The 12094-nt window shown below is 39.3% G+C and overlaps 1 protein-coding gene across 1 annotated transcript in view; it reads left to right on the plus strand.

Moving 5' to 3' along the window:
• Positions 1-9619: 9619 nt before the first annotated feature.
• Positions 9620-12094, plus strand: part of GMFB (glia maturation factor beta) — a 22396-nt gene continuing 19921 nt past the window's right edge. The window contains exon 1 of the mRNA XM_044661980.1: positions 9620-9771. Coding sequence (XP_044517915.1) covers positions 9637-9771 — 135 coding nt within the window. The 5' untranslated portion in view covers positions 9620-9636. The remainder of the gene's footprint in view (positions 9772-12094) is intronic.

Here is a 12094-nt window from a genome sequence, read left to right on the forward strand (position 1 = left end):
AAAACAACTGCATGAACGCATGGGTCGGGGTGGACATGATTGAGGGTGTAGACTCGAAACTACCACACCAATGCAACTACCAACAATTTGGAAATTGGTCTTGATCAAGGACACATGACAAAACTAGTGGAAATGCGCATGGGTAGGGGGGGCCCGGGGGGGGGGGGTTGAAGGGGAAAGGAGGAGCATGAATCATGTAACCATGTTAAAAATGAATATTAATAAATGTAAAAAAAAAATAAAAAAATAAAAAAAAATAAAAAAAATAAAAATGTGTAGGAAATCACAAACAGAATTAATCTAGCAGCCACAAACTTCATTAACTTAAAATGATTCAATGTAACAGGAAAATCAATGAAATAAGCAAGATTAATTTACAAAACTAATTAGCAAAATACAGTAAGATATAGTCTCTTTAAAACAGAAATAAAACCCATTCAGTTCCAAGGTTTAAAAGATTGAGTTCTGCTGAGTTTAAGGATTTTTTTTATAATCAGTCTTTGCTCTCAGTTCAAAGTTCTGAGCAGGTATGGGGGTGAATAGGCCATGAGGCCTGATAGTAATCACTAGTTCAAGGTCCATGTGGAGCCAGGTCGTGGGCTCGGGGCTAGAGAAAAGCTTAGGTCAGTTTTGTAGAAAATACCCACGTGCAGAGCTTGTGTGGGTGGGGGGTGCCTAAATTAGGTCTTTAGAGAAACATGGGGGAATATACTTCCCAAGTCTTTAGCAGCAGAGGTGAAATCTCCGAACATCTCAGCAAAAGCAGCAGCCGGGGGTCAACGCTGTTGGGGCTTGGGGTTCTGGGCTCAGAACAGGACTAGCAGCACCAGTGAGTCTGCTCTGGTGAGTCAGGAAAAGGTGTGGAGATCACAGGCACTGGAACACTTGCAGGCTTGTGGTGCAGCAGGAAGGGAGATTAGGTCAGGAGTCAGGAGATCAGCGGCGAGACTATACTGGCTAGACTCCAGCAGTTCGTCAGTGTCCACAAGGGCCACCAGGCCCGGGGCACTGAGCAAAACAATTCACAGCCCAGCGGCAATTAAAACCATTGTCTCTCTTCCCCGTTAAACAGCCTTTAGGCTGGGGAAAATCGGGAGAGGAGTGGGTGAGGAAAAAGATCGTTTCTGAGACTCTGGGTCCCAGAGCTGTATGGCTTCTTCTTAGGCTATCTAGAAATTGAGAATTCTAATTCCAAACTTCATAAGGTTGCCATCAATGTTACGATTAAAAATAATAAAGGCTGCTATAATAATATAAATTAGTATTTTAATTAAAGCCATGCTGATAGGGATAAAGTCATTAGACAACGCACTTGTAAGAATTAAAAACTGCCATCTCCGCCATTTTCGTTACCTCTCCTCTCTTCCCACGTCTGCTAGCCAAGAGAGCTTCCTTTTGGATTCTCCTCCCATTTAAACTGTCCTCTGCGTGGTGATGCAGGAGTCCCCATGCCCAAAGAACCAGAACCAGAAACCCATTGGACCACCGGAAATGTAGTTTGATAGTTCCCACGTGTCCATAGAAAATATATATATACTTTTAAATGCCGTCTCCCAAATTCCAATTATATATCACTTAGATGGTTATAAGAAAGGTCATAGAGAAGCCCACTTTTACATATACTCAAGGAAAAATCTAAAAAGGGCACCAGATTAAATAATTATTTTTAGAAGTCCAAAGAAAAACAATAATAAGCACATTCATCCAGCCCAAGACTACACTAAAAGATAGCCAGTAGAATGAGGGCATTGGAAAAGGGAGCCTGTCAATAAAACCAACACTAACACAGTGCTCTGACCAGGGATATCATAAGGTCTCTTGAAGCCAGCAGTGCTCTATTGAGGGGAAAAGATCTTGAAGTTAGTGACTGTTTGATCACAGTCATTCCAGAGGGCCTGGAAGACCACAACCAGAATACTCCAAGGAAACCTGAATTCAATAAAACTCTGACTCCAGATGATCAAGGGGAGCCTGAAACTAAGAAACATTGAGTGCAAACCACACCGGAAGTAGAAGCCAATGGCAAGAGCTCAGAAAATCCAGGTAAGGGCCAAACAGCGGCTGACCACCCATCCAAGAGTTGGTAAAAAAGAGGAGCCTGGTCTTGGAATAAAATCTCACAATAGGAATGGAGGCTAGAAATATTAATTTTTTAAAAAAGACAACAAAGAAATACTATGGGTCAATAAATATCCAAGAAAATAAAAGACAGAAGAGTGTAATTCTACAACTACAAATAAAGCCTGGGAGGGAAAAGAAATGTCTTGACCACAAAGACTACAAAAGTAATAGCAAGGGATAAAAAATTTAATTATGGGGGCAGTTGGGTGGCTCAGTGGATTGAGAGCCAGGCCTAGAGACAGGAGGTACTAGGTTCAAATCTGGTCTCAAACACTTCCTAGCTGTGTGACCCTGGGCAAGCCACTTAACCCCCCATTGCGTAGCCTTTACTGCTCTTCTGACTTGAAACCAAAACACAGTATTAATTCTAAGACAGAAAGTAAGGGTTTTAAAAAATTGAAATTAGAGCTCTGAAGGAAAAAATTTGAAAGAAAATATAAAGCTTAAAACAATAGGTAGAAATTCTTATCCAAATAATAGATCCCTCCTGAAACCTTTGGTAATTTAATTTTTGTCTTTTTTTTTCATTCTTTTCTTTTATTGTTTACTTTCTGACTCCCTCTCATTGATGGTTTGGAGAGGGTAGATTTCAAAGCATCTCAACCTCTTCTCACTTCTGGTCAATTTACCACCCTCTGTCTCTGTCCCAAATGATCTCTGAGGGAGTGGTACAGAACTGATCCCAATTGAATACTAGGGCTCTTTCCCTCCAACTTAGTGAAGTACCAAATAAGCTGCCCCTACCACCACCACATACATGTGTCCTATCCCTATTCTTTCAAACTGGGAATTATAGCTCAAAGACACAGAGCACTTTCCATGCTGCTATTGCAGCCTAAGCAAAATTTTGCTCTTTGTTGTTGGAATCTCCAAAGCAGTGGGTAAGAGGAGAAGACTAAGGATGTAGAGCTGAGTTATGTTGCAAGTGCCTACATTGGCTTGTGCAGCCCTGATGCTGAGAGTGTAGTGGGCATTAGAGGATGAGGGTCCAGGGAATATTGGCCCTCTCTGCTGTCCATTGTCTAATTTTTACCTAATTTGAGTTCTTGGTGTCCTAAACCATGGAGAGAGCTGAAATTGTTTCATCTCTGGCACATAATCACTATTCTGGAAAGGTTTCAGAGGTTGTAAAGATAAGAGAAAATGTCTAGTACTCTATCTTGTTGATCATGTGATTTGAAAAGTCCTCTTTCCCTTTATATCAAAATTCCTTGATATCATCCTTAATTATTTGCCTCCTTTTGCCCCAGTCTCTGACAAATAGATGGCTCTTCTCTTTCCCAAGACTAACTCCTCTATTTTTATCCTTCAGATTATTGATTCTCATTTTTTCCAAAAGATTACATCCTCCATTATCCCTTCTCTTTGTCAACTTTGCAACCTCTTCATATCTACTAGTGCTTTTCATATTGCCTTCAAACATGTCCTTCTACCCATCCTTAAAAAAAAAAGGAGAGGAAGAGAGCATTAAGAGGTAACTAAACCTTACTCTCAGTGTAATTAACCCTGAGAGGGAAGAGTAGCTATATTATCCATTGGGATATAAAACTCTATCTAACCCTTCTGAGAAAGTCAGAAGGGATAAACCAAGGGGAGCAGGGGAGTGGGGAGGTCAAAAAAGGGAGAGGAGAAGAAGGGGGAGGGAATTCATTAGGCCTGAAAAATAAAAAGAGAGGAATAATAAGGAAAGGGGTAGAAAGCGATGTTAATCAAGGGAGGGGACAAGGGTTACCTGCTTAAAGCAAATCACTGGTTTAAAAGGAAATAGTTTAAGAAGAAGAGGTAGAACTAGGAGAGGATACAAAAATGTTGGCGAATACACAACTGATAATTATAACTCTGAATGTGAATGGGATGAACTTGTCCATAAAATGAGAAGCAAATAGCAGAGTGGGTTAGAAACCAAAATCCTACCATATGTTGTCTACAAGAAACACATATGAGGAGGGAGGACATACACAGGTTTAAGGTAAAGGGCTTGAGCAAAATGTTTTGGGCATCAAATGAGAAAAAGAAGGCTGGAGTGGCGATTATGATTTCTGACAAAACCAAAGTAAAAATAGATATGATTAAAAAAGACAGGGAAGGTCATTACATCCAGATTAAAGGCAGTATAAACAATGAGGAAATAACACTGCTCAATATGTATACACCAAGTGGCATAGCATCCAAATTCATAAAGGAGAAACTGGCAGAGCTCAAGAAGGAAATAGATAGTAAAACCATAATAGTGGGAGATCTAAATATTCCTCTTTCAGATCTAGATAAATCAAACCGAAAAATAAATAAGAAAGAGGTAAGAGAGGTGAATGAAGTCCTAGAAAAATTAGATTTAATTGATATGTGGAGAAAAATAAATAGGGACAAAAAGGAATACACCTTCTTTTCAGCTGCACATGGTACATTCACAAAGATTGACCATGTAATAGAGCATAGAAACATTGCAAACAAATGCAAAAGAGCAGATATAATAAATGTAACTTTCTCAGATCATAATGCAATAAAAATAATAATTAGTAAGGGCACCTGGACAGGCAAATCAAAAACTAATTGGAAATTAAATAATATGATTCTCCAAAATCAGCTAGTCAAAGAAGAAATCATAGAAACAATCAACAATTTCATTGAAGAGAATGACAATGATGAGACATCCTACTAAACTCTGTGGGATGTAGCCAAGGCAGTACTCAGGGGGAAATTTATATCCTTGAGTGCATATATTAACAAATTAGGGAGGGCAGAGATTAATGAATTGGGCATGCAACTCAAAAAAATAAGAAAGTGAGCAAATTAAAAATCCCCAGATGAAAACTAAATCAGAAATACTAAAAACCAAGGGAGAAATTAATAAAATCGAAAGTAAAAGAACTATTGATTTAATGAGACTAGAAGCTGGTATTTTGAAAAAACAGATAAAATAGACAAAGTACTGCTCAATCTAATAAAAAAAGGAAAGAAGAAAACCAAATTGACAGTATCGAAGATGAAAAGGGAGACCTCACCTCTAATGAAGGGGAAATTAAGGCAATCATTAAAAACTATTTTGCCCAATTATATGGCAATAAATATAACAATTTAGGAGATATGGATGAATATTTACAAAAATATAAACTACCTAGATTAACAGCAGAAGAAATAGAATGCCTAAATAATCCCATATCAGAAAAAGAAATTGAACAAGCCATCAAAGAACTCCCCAAGAAAAAATCACCAGGGCCTGATGGATTCACAAGTGAATTCTATCAGACATTCAAAGAACAACTAATCCCAATACTACACAAATTATTTGATATGATAAGCAAAGAAGGAGTCCTACCAAATTCCTTTTATGACAGAAATATAGTACTGATTCCAAAGCCAGGGAGATCAAAAACAGAGAAAAAAACTACAGACCAATCTCCCTAATGAACATAGATGCAAAAATCTTAAATAGAATACTAGCAAAGAGACTCCAGCAAGTAATCAAGAGGATCATCCACCATAATCAGGTGGGATTTATACCAGGAATGCAAGGATGGTTCAACATTAGGAAAACCATCCACATTATTGACCATATCAACAATCTAACAAACAAAAATCACTTGATTATTTCAATAGATGCAGAAAAAGCCTTTGACAAAATACAGCACCCATTCCTATTAAAAACCCTGGAAAGTATAGGAATAGAAGGACCTTTCCTAAAAACAATAAACAGTATATACCTAAAACCATCAACAAGCATCATATGCAATGAGGATAAATTAGAAGCCTTCCCAATAAGATCAGGAGTGAAACAAGGATGCCCATTATCACCTCTATTATTCAACATAGTACTAGAAACACTAGCAGTAGCAATTAGAGAAGAAAAAGTAATTGAAGGTATCAAAATAAGCAATGAGGAGACTAAGCTATCACTCTTTGCAGATAATATGATGGTATACTTAAAAAATCCTAGAGAATCAACTAAGAAGCTGGTAGAAATAATCAACAACTTTAGCAAAGTTGCAGGATACAAAATAAATGCACATAAATCATCAGCATTTCTATATATTTCCAACACATCAGAGCAGCAAGAGGTAGAAAGAGAAACACCATTTAAAATCACCTTAGACAATATAAAATACTTGGGAATCTATCTACCAAAACAAACACAGCAATTATATGAAAACAACTACAAAACACTTCCCAAACAAATAAAACTGGATCCAAACAATTGGAAAAACATTGATTGCTCATGGGTAGGATGAGCTAACATAATAAAAATGACAATTCTACCCAAAATTAATTTACCTGTTTAGCGCCATACCTATCAAACTACCAAAAAACTTTTTTACTGAATTAGGAAAAACTATAACAAAGTTCATTTGGAAAACAATATGGTACTGGCTAAGAGACAGAAGGGAGGATCAGTGGAATAGACTTGGGGTAAGTGACATCAGAAAGACAGTGTATGATAAACCCAAAGAGCCCAACTTTTGGGACATGAATCCACTATTTGACAAAAACTGTTGGGAAATTTGGAAAACAATATGGGATAGATTAGGTTTAGATCAACATCTCACACCCTATACCAAGATAAATTCAGAATGGGTGAATGATTTGAATATAAAGAGGGAAACTATAAATAAGTTAAGTGAACACGGAATAGTATACTTGTCAGATCTCTGGGAAAGGAAAGATTTTAAAATCAAGCAAGAGTTAGAGAAAATTACAAAATGTAAAACAAATGGTTTTGATTATATTAAACTAAAAAGCTTTTGTACAAACAAAATCAATGCAGCCAAAACCAAAAGGGAAACAACAAATTGGGAAAAAAATCTTTATAACAAAAAACTCTGACAGGGGTCTAATTACTCAAATATACAAGGAGTTAAATCAATTGTATAAAAAAATCATGCCATTCCCCAATTGATAAATGGGCAAGAGACATGAATAGGCAATTTTCAGATAAAGAAATCAAAAGTATCAATAAGCACATGAGAAAGTGTTCTAAATCTCTAATAATTAGAGAAATGCAAATCAAAACAACTCTGAGGTGTCACCTCACAGTTAGTATATTGGCTAAAATGAAAGAAGGAGAGAGTAATGAATGCTGGAGGGGATGTGGCAAAATTGGGACATTAATGCATTGCTGGTAGGGTTGTGAACTGATCCAACCATTCTGGCTGGCAATTTGGAACTATGCTTAAAGGGCTATAAAAGAATGCCAGCCCTTTGATCCAGCCATACCATTGTTGGGTTTGTACCCCAAAGAGATCATAGATAAACAGACTTGTACAAAAATATTTATAGCCACACTTTTTTTGGTAGCAAAAAACTGGAAAAGGAGGGTATGTCCTTCAATTGGGGAATGGCTGAACAAATTGTGGTATATGCTGGTGATGGAATACTATTGTGCTCAAAGGAATAATAAACTGGAGGAATTCCATGTGAACTGGAAAGACCTCCAGGAATTTATGTAGAGTGAAAGGAGCAGAGCCAGAAGAACATTGTACACAGAGACTGATACACTGTGGTAAAATTGAATGTAATGGACTTCTGTACTAGCAGCAATGCAATGATCCAGGACAATTCTGAGGGATTTATGGAAAAGAAAACTACCCACATTCAGAGGAAGAACTGCAGGAGTGGAAACACAGAAGAAAAACAGCTGCTTGAACACATGGGTTGAGGCAGACATGATTGGGGATTTTGATTCAAAACTACCACAGCAATGCAATGATCAACAATTTGGAAATAGGTCTTGATCAATGACATGTTAAAACCAGTGGAAATGCGCATCGGCCAGGGTCGGGGGAGGGTGAGGGGTGAAGGGGAAAGTAGGAGCATGAATCATGTAACCATGTTAACTTTTCTAAAAAATGAATATTAATAAATGTTAAAAAAATAATAATAAAATACTCACAAAAACACCGTATCATTCCCTTAAGCTGCTATTTTATATAGTTCCTCTCCTTCCTTGAAAAAAGTGTATACAATTGCCTCCTCCATTTCTTCTCTTCTTACTCACTTCCCAACTCTTCATAATCTGTCTTCACATCTCATCACTTAACTGAAACTGCTCTCTCCAAATTTACCAACAAACTCTTAATTGCTTAATTCAATTCAATCTCCAAACTTCTCTACCTATCTTCCTTATGTCACTGTTGATCACTTTCTGTTTCTAAAGAGATGAAATAAGGTTTTCTACCACCAGTCTGACCACTTCTTCTGTGTCCTTTGCTAACTCATCATCCATCTCCTCATAGTAGTTGCTTAGAAAAGTTCTGTTCTAGACCCTCTTTTCTTCTTTTTCTACTCCCCCCACTTGGTAACTTCATTAGCTACCATTGGTTTAGCTATCATTTCTATACAGATGACTTATAAATCTATATAACTAATCCTCATCTCTCTCCTGAGCTTTAGTTTTCACACCATTGATCACCCATTGGACATTTTAAATTAAATGTCCTGGTGACAACTCAAACTCAACATGTCTAAAACTAGACTCATATTTTCCCCAAAATCTTTCTCTCTTTTGCCCTTCACTATTTCTGTCAAAGGAACCACTATCTCCCCAGGCTCTTAGATTTGTAGAATCAAAGTTATCTTTTACTCTCCACTCTACTTCCCAACAAGATATCAGGCTCCTTTCTTCTACTCACAGAGGTCCCACATTAATTCAGCCCCTTTTCATACTTTGCTTATATTACTGCAACATAGTTGATTAGTCTCACTTTCTCACTACTTTACTGCATCCTGCATAATGCTGCCAAAGTTATTTTCCTTAAGGTCAGATCTGACTATAAAAACTTCAGTGGGGGCAGCTGGGTAGCTCAGTGGAGTGAGAGTCAGGCCTAGAGACAGGAGGTCCTAGGTTTAAACCCGGCCTCAGCCACTTCCCAGCTGTGTGACCCTGGGCAAGTCACTTGACCCCCATTGCCCACCCTTACCAATCTTCCATCTATAAGACAATACACTGAAGTACAAGGGTTTAAAAAAAAACAAAACTTCAGTGGTCACTGTTGACTCCAAAATGATATGTTTCATCTTTATTTTAGTCTTTTTTAAAAATACAACAAGGACAGGAACTGGGCATGCAATTTCATTATTAGAAAGGACCTTCCAGGTGAGGAATCTTCCTCTAACAAGGTAAGTTCACGCCTTTTCTATAATTAGCAGGCTTTATAGCTGCCCAGAGAACCAAGGGGTTAAATAGCTTGCTCAGAGTCACCTGGCCAGTAATATCAGAGGTGAGACTTGACTTCCGGTCTTTCTGGCTTGTCTTCAAGGCTGATTTCTCCATCCAATATGCCATGTTGCCTCTGTTTTTACAAAATACATTCATCTTTATAGTTTGTAAATAAGTAAATAGAAACATGAGGAGATAGACCCCAAAATTTCTCACTGACCATACTCAGGATCAAAAAAGTTTGTAGATAGTGGTTTTAGAGAACAAAAAAAATTGGAGAGAAAAAAAAACCACTTTGAAATCGCGCATCAGCTAACTTTGATCAGTATTGCACGCCGTCCCGTAATCCACCGTAGGCTCCGCCCATGTCCCGTTCCCTGATTGGATGGAAGCGACTGGCTCGGATCGCCCATTGCCGGAAGGAAGGCGGCAGTGATTCCATTCTTGAAAAGGCCCTGGGGAAGATTCTGCCGGGGTGGTGGCCTGCCGGAAGGAAAATGGTGAGTTGCTGCCTGGAAGGCGGGGGCGGGGGTGGAGGACTGGGCTGACTGGGTTGGGTTTTTCTTACCCAGCGGGGTCCGACTTCGAGGTGTTGGGCCCACTGGAGGCTGCGGGAGGGCGGGGTGTGTGTGTGTGGGGGGGCGACCTCCTCCGCCCTGCTAGGCCTTGGCTTGCCTCCCGAATGCCCCAGTCCTTCCTTCTTGTCCTAGGGCTGCTGTGACCTCGCCCTGGTTAGAGGGCGGGCCCCAGGCTTCCCGGCTCCCAGAAAAAGTGGTTCCATCTTCCACCAAGGAACTAATACACAGAAGTTAAGGGTTTAAAAATATAAAAAACAAAACAAAAAAACTAGATTGGGCACAGTATGTGCTCAAGGAAAACAAAGAATCTCTTCTTCATAGTTAAAAAGGCATTAATTTGTATGCTTTCCTTTTTAATCTCCCTTTCAAATGCCAGAAGATGACTATAATAAACTATGATTAGATAGGGATAGGGCCTGGATCTGTAGTTTCTTGGGCTCTGGGGTGGACACCTTCCCGGCTCCCCTGTGGACTCCAGCGAGCCTCCAGGGGTGGGGGGCGAGTGGGGGGGAGGTCAAGTCCTTTAGTTCTTGGGCTCTTCCCAGCCCCGCTTTTCCTGTCGGGCCTCCGTCTACTCCCCTCTGGAATTTTCCTGCCATTAAGTAATGGTCCTGAGCCACCCATTCATTCCCTGAGCCAAGAAGTCTGAAACGAAGGGAGGCACTCGAAGTGGTGGCAAAAATTGTTTCTTGGACTCCAGTGGCTTTAATCTCTTGTTCCTTTAGCTAGCTTTGTGTGTCTCTATCAATGGAGGGGGAAAGGAAAGAATTGAGGCGTTATCTTGACAGTTCAAGCCTAGGAGTCATTCTGGCCTTGATTATCTGAATATTTCAGATGAACCTATGTTTTTGGTTCATATTATCCGGGAAACTGCATTTCACTTGACTCCTTCTGAAGAGACTTCTTTTGGGTATGAAGACCATTTTAGAAGTTTTGAAAAGGGTAATAATACTAGTAGCTAGTATTTCTATAGCTGTAAAGTGCTCTACCAATATTGACTCTTTTTTTAGCTATCTCAGGCTGCTTGACTAGGAAGGGCAGTTGAGACATAGATTTTTGTCATGTTGGAGATGCCTTAGATCATACCTCTAGGGCTGAAAGGGACCTCACAAGCCATCTAATCCAATTTCCTTATTTTATAGTTGAGCCCCAGGAATTTTAAGTGATTTGCCTGAAGTTACACAGGTAGTAAGGGCATAGAGAGCCCTGGGCCTAAAGTTAGGAAAACCAGAGTTCAAATCCAGCCCCAGACACTTACTAAAACTGTGTGACCTTGAGCAAGTCACTTAATTCTGTTTGCCTCAATTTCTTCATCTGTAAATGAGCTGGAGAATTAAATGGCAAACCATTCCATTATCTTTGGAAGAAAAACCTAAACAGAATTCAGGAAGTCAGCCACAACCAAAACAACAGCAGTAACAACACAGGTATAGTAAGGATCAGAGACATGGGCTTTTATTCCAGCTTCTCTAATTCCAGAGCCAATGCTTTTTCATTGCACCCTTCACTGCATATCTTTACACACTAGATCGTTAATTGCTTTTCCTCTTAGAGGCAGTATGATTCAGTGGTTTGAGAGTCCACCCCAGAGCCCAAGAAACTACAGATCCAGGCCCTATCCCTATCTAATCATAGTTTATTATAGTTATCTTCTGGCATTTGAAAGGGAGATTAAAAAGGAAAGCATACAAATTAATGCCTTTTTAACTATGAAGAAGAGATTCTTTGTTTTCCTTGAGCACATACTGTGCCCAATCTAGTTTTTTTGTTTTGTTTTTTATATTTTTAAACCCTTAACTTCTGTGTATTAGTTCCTTGGTGGAAGAGTGGTAAGGGTAGGCAATGGGGGTCAAGTGACTTGCCCAAGGTCACACAGCTGGGAAGTGTCTGAGGCCAGATTTGAACCTAGGACCTCCTATCTCTAGGCCTGGCTCTCGATCCACTGAGCTACCCAGCTGCCCCTCCCAATCTAGTTTTGAAAGGCCGTAATCTCAAAAATTATTTTAGCTAAAAGTACTTTAACTTTAAATTGGACAGCCCTCCAGTGAGTTTATTATTAAAACTAAAATAATGGTTACCATCTCAGGGAGAAAGCAATAAGCACTGAATCTTTAGTTTACACACACACACACACACACACACACACACACACACACACACACACTCACTCACTCTCTCTCTCTCTCTCTCTCTCTCTCTCTCTCTCTCTCTCTCTCTCTCTCTCTCTCTCTCTCTCTCTCTCTCT

The sequence above is a fragment of the Gracilinanus agilis genome, chromosome 2 (assembly GCF_016433145.1).
Source record: "Gracilinanus agilis isolate LMUSP501 chromosome 2, AgileGrace, whole genome shotgun sequence".
Classification (NCBI taxonomy): Eukaryota; Metazoa; Chordata; class Mammalia; order Didelphimorphia; family Didelphidae; genus Gracilinanus; species Gracilinanus agilis.